This window comes from Myxocyprinus asiaticus, chromosome 14, assembly GCF_019703515.2.
Source record: "Myxocyprinus asiaticus isolate MX2 ecotype Aquarium Trade chromosome 14, UBuf_Myxa_2, whole genome shotgun sequence".
Taxonomy (NCBI): Eukaryota; Metazoa; Chordata; class Actinopteri; order Cypriniformes; family Catostomidae; genus Myxocyprinus; species Myxocyprinus asiaticus.
In genome coordinates, this window is record NC_059357.1 from 30,751,791 (window position 1) to 30,771,797 (window position 20,007).

Genomic DNA, 20,007 nt, shown 5'->3' on the forward strand with positions numbered 1-20,007 from the left:
ACAAACAAAGTTAATAAAACACGGTCAGGCTATCCAGTCTTGTGCAAGACCACGAATTTGAGACAAATGTATTGACATATTAAAAATATAAGGCAGTATAATCGATATCCACATTTAATTGTTTTCAAGTCTTTTTGTGTCTAAGACAGAATGGCATGGCAAAAACACGTACCACTGACAAAGATGTGCATTCACATTCACACAGAAGGATTTATGAGAGGTATTTTCTTTTTTTTAAAGGTTCAGTGTTCTGTTTAAGGTGTAAGTTGTATAAAGCTGCAGTGGTAAACAGATTTTGGCTGGTCTAAGAGTGAAAATTTCCATTGATTCAGCATTTTCTCTCAATGCCTGTGTTCCAGTGACTCTTATTTTTTTTTACATGTACAGAATGTCAGCCATCCCTTTTCCCAAAACACGCACACAATCTTCACAATGACATAGAGGCCCAGGGGGAGAACACACACACACTACAAAAGGACCTGCAAGCTTTCGTAGGCCTGCACGTCTACACAAACATGCCTACATACAAATGTTCACCTTTGTTTTGGGGTATTCTCGGACAGCAGAGCGCAGTAGTTCTGACACGTCGTCCTGCATCTCCACCAGTGCTTTGTGACCTCCAGACAGCTTCTACAGTAAGATGTAAGAGACCAGTTACATGCTGAATGTAAACGTACTCTTATACAAATGCTTTAATGGATTAGATAACTCAAAATTAAAAATTTTCATCATTAACACCCTCATGTCATTCCAAACCCATATGACTTACTTTCTTACATGGAACACATGAGATGTGACTCTGCCTAACATCTTTTTGTGTTCCACAGAAGTTTGGAACAACATAAAAGTAAATGATGACAGAATTTTCAATTTTGGGTAAACTATCCCTTTAACATTTCTCCTGAGAAAATCTTGATATTTAAAATGATACTGTATTTTTTTCAATCACAACACACAAATTCCATGTAACATGCCATTTTTTGGGGAGCCCTATGCCATTTTTTTTATAGCGAAAGTGAGTGGAAAGGAAATGATGGGGAGAAGTGGGGGAATGAGATTGGGACACAAGCAAGCAGTACTCAATCTTCCGCATAGGCACACATATGCACATGCACCAATTTTTTTTTTGAGGAGGCACCAGTGGCTGCCCTGGTTTATTTCCTGTGATTTGTTTATTTCCGAGATAAGTCTAAAGAAGAAAAAAACATTTTTAACATTAAATTAATTTAAGTTTTGGTTTAGCATGCAAGCAGACCAGGGTTCAATTCATGACCAAATTATTAATAAACCAATCAAAATTGCTACTGAACTTTACTGTCAGAGATTACCATGCATTAACAATATAACATGGGCATGACACTTCTGTATGTAACAATGTGTATAACCGCTAGGCCATACGACTGACAACATGCAATGTGTCATTAGCTTAGCAAAATGCTAACAACAAACAATTGTAATCAACTGCACATTAGTTTATTCCCTTGTACGCTTTTGCGTTGTGTCTTTAGCTTATAACAATAAACACATTTGTAAACAACTGCATATTAGTAGATTCTCTGTACATTTTTGAGTTGTGTCATTAGCTTAGCAACATGCTAACAACAAACACAACTGGAATCAACTGCACATTAGTTGATTCTCGTATACTTTTGCGTAAGTGACCATGAAGAGTTAATGCCCATGTAGGATTTGTAGTTAATGCATTTGTTGCATTGTGTCATTAGCTTAGCAATATGCTAACAACAAAAACAACTGGAATCAACTGCACATTCATTGATTCTCTCATACTCTTTGCTTGAGTGAACATTAAGAGATTTGATGTCAATTGTAGGGCATTCCAAAGCAGAATAAAACACAAAAAGCGATTATTTAACAATTTAACTATTTCCCCTTTTTACATTCACCACTGCACACTCTCTCCTCTTCCACAATCACTAAACTGATTGTATGTCACAGAGTTGCTTGCATAATGCAACAGTGCATTTTCACCCAGCAGCAAAAGCCAGTACAGGCTTCTCTTTAGGAAAGTTTAAAGTGAAGGAAGACAAAGTGTTCAGTCCATTACAGTCACGCAGCATTTCAAGAAATGAGGTCTTAAAAACATGAATATTTGAGACGCCAGATGGCCTCCATGTCAGCTTTGACTGTCGACGGCTCTACATTTAAAAGTTCAATAATAGGCTGGAAAGTTGCAAAACATGTTCAAAGCATACAGGAGAAAGTTGCTGACATTCATTGTGAAAGTACAACATATTCCTTTTTGCAAAGCGTATAGGAGACTTGAGTTGATATTAGCAGCCTTGTGAATGTTACTCTCGTGCAATGGTGCTAGAAACAAACTGTGTGATTTCTGTAGAAAACAGACAGCAGAAATTACATGCTAAATGCTCCCAGTGGCAGTTGTGTTATGATGAAAACCCTTACACAATAAGTTCCTATTACATTATAGGGATAGTTCACCCAAAATGTAAAATTCTGACATTATTTACACCCTCTCATGTTATTCCAAACCTGTATAACTTTCGTTCTTTCTCCCATGCAATGCAAAAGGAGCACATTGCCCAGACGTGGAAGATGTATTTTTTTACATTGTTTGCTCATCTGCAACACGTCTATAAGACGTACACTACCGGTCAAAACTTTTTGAAACACTTGACTGTAATGTTTCTCATGATCTTAAAAATCTTTTGATCTGAAGGCGTATGCTTAAATGTTTGAAATTAGTTTTGTAGACAAAATATATATTTGTGCCACCATATTAATTTATTTCATTATAAAACTAAAATTTTATTTAAAAAAATAAATTTTGAAATTGATGACTTGGACCAAATAATAAAGAAAAGCAGCCAATAAGTGCTCAACATAGATGGGAACTCCTTCAATACTGTTTAAAAAGCATCCCAGGTTGATACCTCAAGAAGTTGGTTGAGAAAATGTCAAGAGTACATATCTTCAAATTCTAGGCAAAGGGTGACTACTTTGAAGATGCTAAAATATAACACAGTTTTGATTTATTTTGGATTTTGTTTAGTCACTACATAATTCCCATAGTTTCATTTATGTTATTCCATAGTTTTGATGACTTTAATTATTCTAAAATGTGAAGAAAAAAATTATAATAAAAAAATGTGTTTCAAAACTTTTGACCGGTAGTGTGTCAACAAGTCTCTGATGTCAATAAGACATTCAGCAGATGTCTTTGAGACGTTTATGATTTAGAATGTTTGCAAATCTGGTGATGGATTTAAGATGACAGAAAACAGACATCTCAGAGATTTACGTTTGCTATCTGGGAGGTAGAAAGTCACCATTCACTTTATTGTATGGAAAAAAGATGGAACTATCATACCCTGAATTATTTTTTAACTTACATAAATCATGTGGTAACATCTAAATTAACTGGTTTAATTAAAGTCAAAAATATTATGTAAAATGTCTGTATCAACCTGAACACATTAGGTTACACCAATACAATTTAGAGTTAGATCAAGTAGAAATAGCTCTTTAAGGTAACAATTGCAGGTTACCACTTTTTACAGTATACTGCATCTCCTTTTGTGTTCCATGAAGACAGAAAGTCATACAGGTTTGATACAACATCAGTGAATTATCATTTTTGGGTGACTAATTGAATTTATTCATTTAGTTGACACTTATCCAGTGACTTACAAAAAACACCACCACCACAAGCAATTCACCCTAAGAAGGCAGTACCAAGAGAAGTGCCTCCATTCCAAAACCTACTGTGCTGCCTACACAGACAGCATTTAAATGCATTACAGGCGTGCTCCTAACACAGTAGGCAGCAAAATGATGCTTCCTTAGGGGCATGTGCTAAAAAACGTGTTCTTGTGCTAAAAAAGCAAAATGCAGGGCAACAGAACACAGATGCTTTGTGACGCACTTTTAAAAGTTGCCATTCTTTCTTCATCTGAATATATATATATATATATATATATAAAAAACAGCTATATTTGAAAACATAGTGAGCTGCATTGCTATCTATTGCCTATGTATGTTATTAGTTTCTAAGACAACATCCTAACCATCTTTTGGCCAAATTCTAAGGTAGCATCACATGCATCTTTCACAAATGTGCTTGGTGAAAAAATAAATAAATAAATCAAGATGGTAATATATATTTGTATTTTATTCAATACTGCAAAACTCTGATCTCCTATTAGGGGTGTAAATCGGACATTTCATCACGATACGATCTTATGTAGATTCTCTTGGCCTGCGATCCGATATTTGCCGATACTTCATAGTCTGCCATGATACAATTTCGATTTGATCCAATTCAGGGCCCTCTGAACGATATTCCGATATTATGCGTCTATTTTACACAATCAATTATAATTTTTTTATTTATTTTTTTGCCCTCAAATGCAATATTTTATTGAGCTCTCTGAAAAGTGCAAATTTAGTATCCACACTGTGACATCCACAACAAAATAAGGTACTTCAGATGTTGAAAAAAATTATACAGATAATAATATAAAAAATAATGTCACACACAAGTGATCATCAATCGTTTGATAACAGCTTATTTTTCAGTTTAATCCAATTCAAAATTCTTACATACCCATGACTTGTTTCCAACTATCCGTGCTATCTGCGGTTTTCTTGGCTACAACTTCCACAGTTGTAATGAACAATTATGTTACAGTTGAAGGATAAATGTTAGTAAGGGTGTTGATGTGTAGATGTGTAAAATCTTATAACTGATGCTGGAGCTGAGCAGGTGATTTCTCTTTTCCTTGTTAGTGCTGTTCAGAATGTCATTGTTGCCAAGATGTTTCACAAGGTTGAACTTCTCCATGGTACTTTAAAATAAAAATTCTCATGTAAAATTCAAATGGGTCACATGTGCAACGATATCGATGGAAGCCCGAATTAATCGCACAAGTAAGCTGCTCTGTGTTTGTCACGAGAGCTTGCATTATAAGGAGAGCCCGGTTGATGAGCTTGCACGGATCCTGTCAATGGAGCTTGCGTTTCACGGGAAGACCTGTTGACGCGTGCGCACGGCGCATTGATAGCAGAGCCCAATTTGGCTTCAAAGACACCGCGCACATCCGTGACCCACATGAAAAGCATATTTAGCGCTCATAAAGTGAAATGAATGTAATAAGGTTGCTTCATCGCCTGATGGAAATGCGTATGGACGTATCTGATATGAGAGCATTAAAATGAAGGTACATCTTAAAAAAATGCCTATATCGATATTAACACGTTGTATCGATAACGTTGGTTATTGGATCGATGCATCAATCCAGATCGATGAATCGTTACACCCCTATCTCCTATCCAATTAAAATTGGACTATTCCACCCAAAATTAGCATGTTATGTATTTTAAAGCAATTCACAGCACGGTTGTTATCTTTGCAACATGCTAACAACAAATTCTATTCAAGTCAGCAGAGTTAGTTGATTCTCATGTACTCGTTACAACAGTTACCACTAACAGAGTTAATGCTTAAGTAGGGCATTGGCATTTTAAAGCAGTCACTTTAGAGGTTCCATGACGGTTAGGATGTTGTCTTAAGCTAATAACCTATAGGAGGGCATACAAATTTGAACTGGAACACATCCTAAAAGCAATATCCACATGTGGAGGTGAGGGCATGGTCGAGCGCCCGTCTGGGGAATGAGAAAGTGGTAAGGACATCCACCTGAGATGAATTGTGACTAATAACCGTTTCTATGTTCACAGTGAGAGTCGGGGGAGATAAAAGACGGCCAGTCCACAGAAAGAGAGGAATAACACACCAGAGACTGTGTATTTATGATCAGAGACGTTCACGATTATTGCTAAAAAGCTGGACCTTGTTTCAATTTATGCTGAAAAGCAGTCTTTTGTTTGATATACGCTGGAAAGCAATTTCTGTTTTATTTTAATTAAAGCTGACTCACTTGGAACGTGGAAACTGGCTCCTGCTTCCTCCTTTATCTGCCCAACAATGAAGCTTTGTTACACTGGTGCCGAAATCTGGGATAAGGAGGAAGGGTACGCTGCTATGGAGTCGTCTTCGCCACTGGAGGAAGTGTTCCGATCCCTTGCCAGCATCCACCAGGCTCAACACCAGGCCCTCATGGATCTGCAGGTGGAGCAGCAACAGCACTTTTGAGGTGCTCCTTCAAGTTCAAGAAGAGGACCGACAGGCACTGCGGAGCTTAGTACCCTGGGGGGGGCACACGCCGCGACCCCAGCAGCAGTGAACCCCCATGTGATGCTGGTGAAGATGGGGGCGCAAGATGACCCGGAGGGCTTTCTGGAGCTCTTCGAGCACACGGCCCAAGCTCTGGAATGGCCGCGGGTGCAATAGGCAGTCCACCTCCTAGCGCTGCTGACCAGGGAGGCCCACCTCACAGCCCAAAAACTCCAGGTCTACAACCTCCTGGGGTACCCCGAGCTGAAGAAAGCCATCCTGTAGCAGGTCGGCCGCAGTCCCGAAGAGCATTGCCAGCGGTTCCGATCCCTGACACTGAGCGAAGTCGGCCAGCCGTTTGTCTTCACTCAACAGCTCCGTAAAGCCTGCCGGTGGTGGGTGCTGGCTGAGGAGCCTAGCGATATCGGGGGTGCCATCTATCTCGTGGTACTGGATCAATTAGTCTCCCAACTACCGAAACGAACTGGACAGTGGGTCCAGTCCACCGACCGGTATCGCTGGATGAAGCAGTGCAGTTGGCGGAGGTAGGTATATATTGGGCATGCCTCTCTCTCTCTCTCTCTCTCTCGTCCCTCCCCTGCCCCCTCCCCTTCTTTCCGACCTATCCTGTTCCCCCGGAACTGGTGGAACAATTCCCCTAGACCGGTGCCCCGACTCACTTGGAACATGAAAACCGGCTTCCACTTCCTCCTTTATCTGCCTAACAATGAACCTTTGTTACACCACTTCAACTAATTGCCGTCTCAGTTGTGAAAACGGCTCGATTTCTTCTAAATGCGTAGGAAAAAGAGGAGCCCCATTTAGATGCATCTGCTGACAATGTATACATTTAATCTCCATATGGGCACTGCCCTTCATTTAAATTAAATGATATCTAAACAATGGAGCTGTCACCCACATAATCAATCAATTATGATCAGTTAAAAGCTGTCATTTGCTTGAATTATGCACATTATTCAGACAAAGACTAAAGGAGTCTGACTCCATTAACTAAAGGGAGGGGCATAAAGCCACAGGAACACACAGTTCCATCAAGCAGCTCTGAACAAGGACAGAATGCTAATGTACAGGGACACTCAAAACGGTAATAGACACTTCCTCTGTAGCAGGGACACTTCCTCCGTAATAGAGTGTGGGAAGGATGGAGACTGACCATGCAGTTACAAACACTGCTCCACTGTCTACATAGAAAGTCACATTCTCAGTCACTATCCTAACCAATATGGATATTCAAAAGTGACTAAAATGAAACATTCTTCATGGGCAGGAACTCGGTTAACGCTCACTCATATGCATCCAACAAATAGCCCTCCTCACAAGAATTGCTTGAGTGACTTGACTAACACTCAACTAAATTATGTTACTCAGATAATGACTGTGTACATAGCACACAAAAATATTGGGTGAAGTTGTTCATTTTTAATTAAACAGCTATGGCTGCCCACCATCTTAATAAAAATGTTCACTGAATTTGTTGGAAGGCATTCTGGAATTGTTTCTCAGCAAAGGACATATGCTATGCTACCTTAGATTTAGTATAAGACAAGACAAAAAACAAACAAAACAAAAAAAAATAAAATAAAATGAAAATAAACAAAACAAAAACAAAACAAAAACAAAAACAAAACAAGTATATTATTGCGATGTATTTAGTACATTTTCCAGCCAGATTCTGAATGACAGAGAGAAAGCCAGAAAAGTTATGATTACCTGTTGGAAGGGGTTGACCTGACCCACGTTGCATGTAAGGTAATACTGCAGTATATCTGTGAAGAGAATGGAAGATGGTTAATCAAGAGCCATGACATGACATGACAGGAGTCATGTCGGGAAATTCAGAAAGCATTTGAAATATACATGAATACATCTTTTTTTTTTTTTTTACTCACTTTTCCACTCTACAAGCAATCTCATTTTCCATATGGTCTACATGTACTTGCAGTCATAACAAACCTCCAAAATGATTCAAATATTTTCTGCCTTTCTCTCTAGTTCACATCTACCCTGATCAGAAAGAACAGGATGAACTCTTATACTAGCTTATACTGTTTGTTGAATTCAAGACCACAGCAGGTGAACAACTACATTTCCAGCCATGAGTCTGTCTACATTCAGTTCAAAACTGTCTCGCTCACCCAACCAAAGCCTAATGTCTCATTTCTCTTTGCAAATTAATCACCCATAGTCAATGCTGTCTGCAACTAATAACTAAAGGGTTCCCTATCCAGTTGACCAACACATTTCCATGATCTCTCCATGAATTTTTCAATCATTTGTCATTTCTGATAAAGAGTTTTAAAAATAATTTTAATTTAGACAGATGCGCTGATGATTCATTCATTCACTGATTTGTGAAGTGATTCAACTTATTGAAAGTATTCAACTCAAAAGAGCGATTTACTTGCAAATGAAAGATTACTATGATTTGCGAGCAAGTTTACAATATCTAACTGATGAAATACTTTAGAGCAGAGTATAAATAATAATAATAAAAAAAAATTCACTACATACTAGAAATGTTCACAACTTTTCCATTACTTTTAAACTTATTAAATTAAATGACTTTTCCAGGCTTCAAAAGGCACAATGACGACCACAAATTCCCAGGTAATTGCAGGTTTTCCATGATGGGAACCCTTTAACTAGTAAGCTTTTTTGGTGTAGATGACGATCATTGATTGTCCAAAATTAGTCTTAAACAGCGTTGGGTAAGTTATTTTAAAATAGTGATCCACTATTTACTAATTACACACAAATTACTAATTATTTCTATACATCTGTAATCAGATTACTTTACTAATTACTTAATTGGGAAAGTAATCACATTACAAGTTACTTTATTTTTAAGTTACTTTCTAAAACACTGTTCCGCTCAACAAATTCAAAAATGTCTATATTTCTTGTTTATTGTTACACACAAGTCATACACTCAGCACCTTACATTTCTCCTTCACAATGACTCATTACTGGGCCAGAATGTATGTATTCTTCATAAATAATATATAAGAAATAAGCATTATTCTATAATGTACTTAAAGTAATTAAATTAATTCAAAGTCAGTCATCTGATTACAAACATTTAAAATGTAAACATTACACTACTTTTTGACTAAAAGTAATTAGATTACAGTAACTAATTATTTTATAATTGGATTACACCCAACACTGGTCTTAAAGGTGAAATGTGTCATTTCTGCACCGCTAGCATCACCAAATGAAATCACAGAAACAATGACAAACAGGTTTATTTTTTCAAACAGATAATCCCACCCCAAACTCACACCATTAGTTGCGCCAGTATTGTTGGGCTGGTTGGGATGCACAAAAAAGAGCAATATTTTTAAAGTGTACCGAGTCACTGTTACACTTTTAAGATAAATCAACCTGCGAATGGCTTGCTTATAGTTGTTTCTGCACATTAAGTTGGTATAGGAGAAATAATTTAAAGGAAACTCTGAACAATTACATCACCTTTAAATGTAGTATAGGCTAAACTCCTATGTGTGAAAATAAAGATGTAGGCATGCAGAGCCAGACTACAGTATTAAAAAAATCACTTTCTATTTCTGCAAAGGAAATGGTACTAACTCACACAGCCCACTCACAAACCTCCACACGCCAACGCAGATGGCATCTTGGCCACATTCACGCGCAGCTTGTGGTGGGTTGCGTAGACATGAGTCAAAAACAGACACATGCGTCAGAGTGGTGGGCATTGACTGAGGAGGATTTATGCTTTCATTACCATCATTACACAAACACACATGTACACACATGGCACTGGTCACAGGGAGAAGCTGGCAGCACTGGTGCCTGTAAAACCTGATTATGAGTGAGCCAATTCTGTATTCCCATACAACTGGCCTCCCAAATTGCCCTATAAATGGAGTAATTATGGAACTGATGAGAGAAATAGACATCTCTCAATTATATGCATGAATGACTGTATACAAAAGACTGAACCAAGCAGCATTCATTTATCGTATGGTAGAACAGTTCATTGCTGTATTTATAACATGTAAATGTATTAAATCTCAGGCTCCAGTAATTGGATGTAATTTTAGGTGACTAGAGATGCCCCTATGAAACAGTACAAAGACAATGGGGAAGTTTCCAAAACACGATCTGTGAGGAGGTAGATCTTTATATCACACTCACACCGTGGGTGACTACAGACTGTAAACTACCCTGATTCATGAGAGGAAGAGAACCATTCATTTAGAAACATAATTTGAGAAGTATTTCACGCAATGTGGCTAGCATGACCAAATGAAATCGCAAAAACAACAATCAACCTATAAATGGCTTGCTTATAGTTAATCAGAGGGGAATTGGCTCCCCCAGTTGAGCCTCGTTTCTCAAGGTTTTTTTTTCCTCCATTAACTAAAATGTTTTGGAGTTTTGGGTTCCTTGTCACAGTTGCCTTTGGCTTGCTCATTGAGGGCCAGAAGACAAATAATTTTAAGGCATGATTTTCAATTACGTTTTTCAATTAAACTGCTCAATGAGGACTCGAAGACATTTGAGACATTACAGCAGAACTTTCTGTAAAGCTACTTTGAAACGATGTGTATTGTGAAAATCGCTATCCAAAAAAAAAAAAAAAAACATTACCTGACTTGACTTGGGTTTTCCTGAATGATTATAGTAAAATGTAAGCTTGAAAAAGGCAACTTGCTCAGGTAAAAGACAGTGGAAGGAGTGTCACGATAAAAATAAATGTTACTTTTACAAAAGTGTCTCAAGACAACTGTGTTGTGTTATATTTGTTACTCTGCATTCAGCTTTTTTTAGCACAAGAATGCATTCGGCCTGAAATGCCCCTAAGAGAGGAGGCAGAGGCGTAAAAGGTCTTGAAAACTATATTAAAACGTTTTTGGTGCAAGAGACCTTGACAAACATTAAAGGGGTCATGACGTATGGAATCAAATTATTCTTGATCTTTTGACATTCATTTTACTATTAAAATCATACTGTAATTTTCAGAACTCAAAACTTCCTCTTCACTGCAAAAAGAGCATTTGTAGTAGCTGCCAAAACGACTCGTTCTCTACTTCCTCCAGAATGTGATGTCACACTGTGGTAGACATTTGCATCTGACCACCTATACAAAACAAATTAACGCCTACAACATCAGTTTGTATCCCGCCCAGCAGGGGTGAGAGTGAGATGGCAAGGAAAGAGCACATCAGTCAAGAGCAGATACCCAATCATAACAGTGGGCGTTTACTGTCAAGTCTTAAAGGAGAAGCAGCACCAAAATTGAGCGTTTCTGACAGAGGGTCAGAATGAGGGTGGAAAATTATTATGTTTTACAAATATATGACTGTTTTGTGCAAAAAAACAAATGACTGATATTATAAGTAAACCTCAAGGAACAAGTTAAAATTATAAAACAAGGCATGTCATGGCCCCTTTAAGTGGACTTCAGAGAAAAAAAAGAATTCTACAAAAGAGTACAATACGGCCCCCTAGTTGATTTCATTCTAAACGGCACAGCACACAATACATGATGGAATACAGATTTAATGTAGATTTTTTCTTATAAAAGCCACATGATAGTCTAAGGAGCATGTGTGCTATTTGTAAGTACATAAATGTCTTGTTTCTCTTCTGAGGCTATGCAGTGGGCTGACTCATGAGTGTAGGACAGTGATAGCAGTGGTGAGGAACACTGATGAGCTTTTTTTATCTGTTGTTTCCATCAACATCCCTCAGGCTGAATTATCGCTCTTAGTCTTATTCTGTACTAAAGAACGTAAATGTAAAAAAAAAGTGTGAACTATGGTTTAAAACATACAAATACATGTTGGTTCAGGGAAACAGAGAAAACTTCAGTTTCAAACTACGTGCCATTTATGGGCTGAGTCTCCTAATAGGACTATTTTGCCTTGTGTGTATGATAACTTCTTAAGAGCAAGACTACTGTTTTAACATTTCATCATTGCAAGTGATGAAGACTCGTTTTATTCCTCAATTCTACAAATATGAATGTGTGTAAAAATCAAGGAATAAAAATGTAGCAATATTTTATCAAAACAATTTAGCATTGGTTCCGTAATCCATGACCGTGACAGTTTTTTCAAGATATTTAAACAGTGATTTAAAGCACACAAGAGGGATAAATATAGGGAGTCTAGACAAGAATAGAGCACAGAGGACACAAAATTACATGGCTGATAGTCACATGTTTTGTCATCCTAAATCTTCAGCAGTTTTTTTTCCCCAACTACTCTTATCTTTCTCCTGTATTCTGTTCTCCAGCAGTTCTCTGCAGTACTGTCTCTGTTCAAATTGGGCTAGCAAATTGGTTAATAAAACCAAGCCAAAACTGACAGATTTAACCTGTGCACAAGCATACATTGACAGTCCTATAATACATTTTTTAATCAAATTCATAAAATTATGTGCCGATTAATGAACCAAATTAATCACAATTAATAACATCTATCAATATTTACGAGAAAGGCCCTCAAATAAAGATAATTAAATATATTAATATAAATAATTATGAATATGTTAAATTCAGATAATTTAAATGCATTAAATCATATACACATATTGTGGCAGCAGACAAGTTAAGCATTTCTACAATACAAAAAGTGGATTAAAAGTCAAGACAGACCGCACGAGAGAGACCCAGCATGCACACTATAGAGAATGAACTGCAGCCAGAGTAAATAATAGTTATGAAATTTTAAACTTCAGCAAATTAAACTTCCCAATTTTTACAGCATGTCTGCTGATTTTATGCCATGAATACATATACTTATATCAAAGATTTATACCTGTAAAAATGTGTCTAATTAACTCTTTTAACTAACATGTATGTATTTAAATAAAATAAACGATGACTAACAAATTTATTGCAAGTTCTTTAAGACGAAACAAAGTAAATATATTTATTATTATATTTTAATGTTTGCTTTAATGTACCAAGATTAATCCCAGTTAATCACAGAAAACTGTGCGAATAATTAGTTGAACATTTTAATTGATTCCCAGCCCTCTTATTTTATTTTGCCACTTAGACTGATAGTTAGCATACTGAAGAAGAGTAAGGAAATTATTGGGGGCGAGGGGAAGAATAGGATCAGGACATGCTACAGGCCAGACTCAAACCTGTGCCAACTACATGAGCACCACAGCTTAATGTGTCTGTAGCACATGGGCTAACCACTGCACCACAGGTCCGGGATAATAAAACATTTTAATATTTTGAATGGAATTTACAGATTGCCAGGGAACAGAGTGTACGATGACCACTTGGGCCATACCCTCAGTGCCCCTAGAAAAGACATGTCTGGAATGTGTGAGCGTTTTCCTCATATCAACCTTCCATCATCATTTCCCTCTCAGTCACTCTGGCCACCCAAAATGGGATGCTCGGATACACAAAACAAACACAGGCTGTGGAAAAACACCCACACATGTCTCTTCTCACTGATTTACTGAAATCATCCAAACCTCCTGTGGATAATAAGGTCACAATATAAAGGAACTGCTGTGTTAAGGCTGATAAACTGAGGAAGAGAAATTCAGAGGAAGCGGTTCTTCTGCAATCCAACAGAAAATGAAAGCATGCGTGACTGCTGATTCCACAGAGAACACATTGCTTCGTCATGAGTCATCAGACAGATAACACCTACTAGATAAAGCATCTTACTCACAAACCAGCAGGTAGTAAAACAAAAAAACAAAAATGTAATATCTGTACGACTTCAAAGATGTCATCACTGGATTGTCATAAACGTGAAAGCAGAAAACAACTTACCTTTCTTGATAAGTGTGTACTGCTCCGTCACCTTGGAAATGTACATGTCAGGTGCTGCACAGAAGTCACTGAAGCCCTAAAAAAAAAAAGAAAACGAGAGAAAACAGCAAACTTATGATAATTAAAGGGGCCATTTTCTACTTTTGCAGCATTTTTTCCCCAATTTGCACTACTTTATTAATTGTTGGTCTACATATGCATGCACCAGACTGACATTTTTGTGCATTGCACTGCATCTCACTGTTTTTTTGTGTCTCGCATCATGAGTGCTGCATTTCAAGATACATGAGGGTGGGATAAGCATCTTGAGTGTATTAAGCATTTCAAACAGAATGTTTATGGGAGTTAATGCACATTGTTTTCAATTCCACTGCACTCCGTCTAGATGTTTAACACAAGGACGCATCTTGTGGGAACAGCCCCTAACAGGACACGTTCTTGATGGAGCGTAACATAATGGAGCATAACACAGGGGTCTTGAGATTTCTTGAGCATTTTTCTAAGTTGATCTACTGTTAACTTGACACTGTGTTTTAAAATGCAGTGCTTATGGCACAAGCCACTGAAGCAAACAGCAAGACAGGTCACAACGGGCAAAGATGTCTGTCTAGAACATGTTTAAATAGACCAACATTTAGAAAATAGTGCAGACGGCTTTGTTTGTATAACTTCAAGAATTATATATGGAAAATTACCTTTTAGGATTGGCTAACCTGTCAAATGAGTAACACCCAACCAAGTTGCTCAATACTGAAAAGGTGTTCATATGAAAACATGGATGGTCACATGTTAATATGCTCATGGTTGTGAAATCAATATTGGTGAATGGTTCAGAGTTTTCTTTCTGGTTTTGCAGATTAGTTTCAATACATGGCCTTGGTTGACTGGGAAGGGAGCTTTGCATTGTGAAAGTTAAAGTTTGCTTTTTTTTTTTAAGCAAGGAATGACACAATATGGCCCCTTTAAAGCAGTTGTATTGTTTAATTGTACTAAATAGGCTGCCAATCAAAGAGGTAAGCTGTTATGGGCTGATTCAGATAATACTACAGGTAAAAGCTGAGCATGTGTTGGAGAGATCGGAGAGGAAGAGGGTCTGTAAACACAGAAGCATCATCACGATACTGTCCTGCATCAGTATGGAGTAGCGTTGCCATGGAGACACTCACCGAGGAGACAGACAGTTCTAGACCCAGAGAGCCCCAGCTGATTACCAGCGCCAACACACCCAGAATACACACCCTGCACAGAGTGAACGAAGATAATGATTATTTGAACCATCATTAAGACCACATATTATCTTCTAAAAGGTTTGGAATCCTTCGCTGGGTGTTTCAGTTGGGGTAAAACCCTTCAAGACACAACAACTATAATCTATAATATGAATTTAATGGAGATAAAACCTTTTCATCTTCCAGAAGAAAACACAGACATTGAATAAATATCTCTACGACGTATATGTGCTCAGGGATATGATGTCTCTATGTATACCTTTAAATAAAGGCTAAGTGACATAGTAGGACTTATAATATCATAGATGGTATCATGAAATTGCCTCGAGTCAGGAATGAACTATGACAACATAACAATTTCATGTTTTTAGCAAGTAGACAATATTATTACTGAGCAAATCAATAACCTGACATTTACCTTTTAAAATGACCTGACAAATCATAGTGGATTTTTCGCAATATGATGTGAATTTGAAATGCTAAATGTCTAAACCTACAAGATACACTGGAGGAAACCGGTGAGCCAGCTACAGCATAGAGGCTGGATAGACACCAGCCTTTAATGTAAGCTCAAGCCTGAGGGAAACAATGCACTGCAACCTCGGTTGGTTAACGACTGCCAAAGAGGTACAATGGCTATCCATCCCATTGTGTCTTTTGCCAGTATAAAGGAAGAGTTGTGTTCTTCAGTAACTGACAGTATGTGAATGGTCTTAAACCATGCACCTTAAGAACTCCCACTCAAAAACAAACGATAACCCCATTTGGCTATTTTTGGGAACCAATTCTAAACATTCTGGAAACGTTCTTTTCAGGGTACATTGTTCATAACCATAAACTAATGCCCCCAGAACATTCTGGGAACCAAAAACATGCTAGTCGTGGAAAGAGTCTCACGTACACACATAGTTCCAAAACTCTCAGTTGCTCTGTTCCAAAACCTAGTGAGCTGCATACAGAGACAGCATTTTAAGGCATCAAATGCACGTTTCTGATGCAGAGGCTGTTCAAAAAGGTAGGCAACTACATAATGCTGCTTGAGTGAAAAAACAAACAGACATCATGCTGACTTCTAAGGTACCACCTTTTGGCCAATTTCTCAGACAGCATCGCTACTTTGTGGAGAAAAAAAATTCATCCAAATTCATGATGGCGAATGAGTGAAGAGAAATGTTACTGTACAGAAATTCTTACTGTACAAAAAAAATCTAATAAAAATCCCACTAATCAATCCAATTACAAATATTTTACCCTATGTAATATGTCTATGCTAGACATTTTTCTGCTTCTTAGATTATTGTTTTTCAAGTCTCCTATGCACTTCACGTGAGGAGCACTATTTTTGTGGCTTCCTACGTAAAGCATCCCAAATCAGTCATATATGAAGATCCATTTAAGTTAGGGTGTTGCCTTAAAAGACAGTTTTGAAACAGAGCTAATGTGTCACAGTTTACAAGCGGTGTTGTTCAGGCACTTCTGAGAGCTTGTCACTCTGTTGAGAGAGAATCTGATAACAGGTTTTTATGCGGCACTGCTGAATTAAACTTCCCAAAGGTGGAAATCAAAGAGAAAGAGAGATCAGAATTCCTCTCTCTGAGCTAAAAACAGAAGAGGACAATTGATGCTTCAGAAAGTCTAAATCCAGCTGGCGTAACCGAAAGAATCACTTTTCTCTTCCACTGCAATCTTTTGCTTTTGTGAGTCAATAACAGGAGTAAATAAAATATTGTAGGCCATTTGGTAGTTTATGAAGCACTGAAGCCCTCATTTTTTGATGTACACCACATGAGCCAAAGACACGGCCATATGATCCAGATTACCCAATCAGAGTTCCTTTGGAGTTCCGGATGAGACCGAAGAGCACCAGCAAGCAAATGTGCACGTCAAACAGCAGCAGACCCAGGTAGCCCAGCCACCTAAAGACAAAAACACATTAATATTATTGCAGCAAATTCAAAAGAGGCAGTGATGTAACAACATATAACAATGCCTTGCACACACAAAGACAATAATCATTTCATACAAAAACACTTCATAATAATTTTATAAATAAGTGATAAACAAGCATTCTATAATAGCTGTCTATTCAAATATGAAGTTTCACACCATTTAATGTACACTCACCAGCCACTTTATTAGATACACCTGTACATCTACTTATTCATGAGATTTTCTAATCAGCCAATCATGTGGCAGCAGTGTAATGTATAAAATCATGCAGATATGGGTCAGGAGCTTCAGTTTATGTTCAGAGCCATCAGAATGGAGAAAAATATTATCTCAATGATTTCAACCGTGGCATGATTGTTGGTGCCGGATGGGCTGGTTTGAGTATTTCTTTAACTGCTGATCTACTGGGATTTTCACGCACAACAGTCTCTAGTGTATAGAGAATGGAGCGAGAAACAAAAAACAACCAGTGAGCAGCAGTTCTGCGGACAGAAATGCCTTATTGATGAGAGAGGTCAACGGAGAATGGCCAGACTGATTCGAGCTGACAGAAAGGTTACGGTAACTCAGATAACCCCTCTGTACAATTGTAGTGAGCAGAATAGCATCTCAGAATGCACAGCATGTCGACCCTTGAGGAGAAGAAGCCGCCTTTATTTTTTCTTACACATTATACATTTGCACATATACAATATACTTTTTTTCACATATCCCAGCTAAGCTGGGGTCAGAGCGCAGGGTCAGTCATGATATGGCGCCCCTGGAGCAGACAGGGTCAAGGGCCTTGCTCAAGGGCCCAACAGTGGCATCTTGGCGGTGCTGGGGCTTGAGCCCCCGATCTTCTGGTCAGTAACCCAGAGCCTTAACCGCTGAGCCACCACTGCCACCGCTGCAGTGGGCCTACCATTTGTATACCTCAGCAGAAATCCAAATTTGTCAGACCAGGCGATGTTTTTCCAATCATCTGCTATCCAGTTTTGGTGAGCCTGTGCCCACTGCAGGCTCAGTTTCCTGTTCTAAGCTGACAGCAGTGGTACCCAGAGGGGTCTTCTGCTGCTGCAGGCCATCCGCCTCAATGTTTGATGTGTTGCATGTTCAGAAATGCTTTTCTGCATAGAACTGTTGTAACGCGTATTTATTTGGGTTACTGTTACCTTCCTGTAAGCTTGGACCTGTCTGGCCATTCTCCTCTGACCTCTGTCATCAACAAGGCATTTTCGCCCACAGAACTGCCACTCACTGGATATTTTTTGTTTTTGGCACCATTCTGAGTAAACTCTAGAGATTGTTGTGTGTGAAAATCCCAGGAGATCAGCAGTTACAGAAATATTCAAACCAGCCCGTCTGGCACCAACAATCATGCTACGGTCTAAATCACTGAGATCACGTTTTTTTTCCTCGTTCTGATGGTTGATGTGAACATTAACTGAAGCTCCTGACCCATATCTGCATGATTTTATACACTACACTGCTGCCACACGATTGGCTGATTAGATAATCACATGAATATGTAGATGTACAGGTGTACCTAATAATGTGGCCGGTGAGTGTATATGACCACAAAGTAACCATCACAAAACATCCTAGCAACACCCTAGCATTGAGGCAGCAACTTTTGCACGAGGGGCAAAAATCTTTGCACAAAAATTTTTGGTCATTTAGCAATTTTAACAAAGTTCCTTTCAAGGCAAGTCAGTCCACTCAGTCATCTTGGGAAAGCTCCCAAGAAGCTATTTTCAATGGATTCAAGTGGGATTAAAGTACAGCTCCTATATACTTGGATATGGAAAGACCGAAAGCTCCAAAACAGTTGGTCAAGATTACAATCTAAGTAAATAATTCAAATTAGCAATAAAATCTGTCAACAACTGTATCATAAATTGTGCTTCTTCAGCTTAGATCAGGCTAGAAAAAAACAAATTATTCGGGCTGGTTCAACTAATGCACATGAATGTTCTCGAGTTAACTGACAGGTGATATCAGTAGCTAAAAGGTGATTAGCTCTTTTACCTGTAAGGCAGGACTTCCTTTTCTACACTGCCATATTGGGTGTTTGAATTTCTCTCATTCATTTTAATACAAGTGGTCTGTCTCTGGCTAAACATTCTCTGATTTTATTCTGTTTTAGAACATACACAAAGACTTGGAATGGAAGCTCTTGGGGAATCTAACAGATCCCACAGCAATCTCAGTCAGCAGGAAATGAAAATGGTTGATGAGAGTGAGAGTAAACAAAATGTTAATTTCTATTCTCACTATGAGAAAACTATTCTCGCCACGCCTAACCTGACAGACAAACCTGAACTCTTTTTACTCCGGTGATTTTTTGATTGTAAGAAAAATTTAGACCTCCAAATGACCATCATAAAGTGTGTCAGATAAATATTTCTTTCACCTTTTTCACTTCCTGTGATGGACATCAAAGCCTACTTTGATTCTATGGTTGTCAATGCTCCATGATGTACCTGTACCAGTCATATAATTCAATCGTGGTTGCCAGATCCTCCAGAGAAATGCTGAGTTCATTCCAAAAGGGGATGTCGGTTATCTGATTGACCAGCTCACCCCGCTGATCCTGCAGTTTCTGTATGATGGACAGATAGTCTGTATGTTTTGCATACTGGTCCCTCAGTAGCCGAAGGTTCTCATCCACAGTCTGGCTCTGATCTGATGTACTGTCTGTTACCTACACACACAAATTTGCTTTGTAAGCTTTTTACTCATGAGTTATGATCATAGAATAACACCTGTGAGTGTTTGAGCATTTCTGTAAACTGCACATTTAGACCAGTGGTCCTCAAGTGGAGGGTTGCGACCCAAAACTGGACTGCAGGTTTGTTCTGATAGGGTCGCTGTCTCGTGGACAACAGGGCAAAACA

The 20,007-nt window shown here is 38.3% G+C and overlaps 1 protein-coding gene across 1 annotated transcript in view; it reads right to left on the reverse strand.

The window, feature by feature from the left end:
* The window catches only part of LOC127452342 (protein tweety homolog 3-like), a 78,444-nt gene that overhangs the window by 25,020 nt on the left and 33,417 nt on the right, over window positions 1-20,007 (reverse strand). The window contains exons 4-9 of the mRNA XM_051717758.1: window positions 19,594-19,814; window positions 16,999-17,094; window positions 15,116-15,188; window positions 13,950-14,025; window positions 7,886-7,941; window positions 538-630 (exon numbers count right to left, since the gene is read on the reverse strand). Of these exons, the coding sequence (XP_051573718.1) occupies window positions 538-630; window positions 7,886-7,941; window positions 13,950-14,025; window positions 15,116-15,188; window positions 16,999-17,094; window positions 19,594-19,814 (615 nt within the window). The remainder of the gene's footprint in view (window positions 1-537; window positions 631-7,885; window positions 7,942-13,949; window positions 14,026-15,115; window positions 15,189-16,998; window positions 17,095-19,593; window positions 19,815-20,007) is intronic.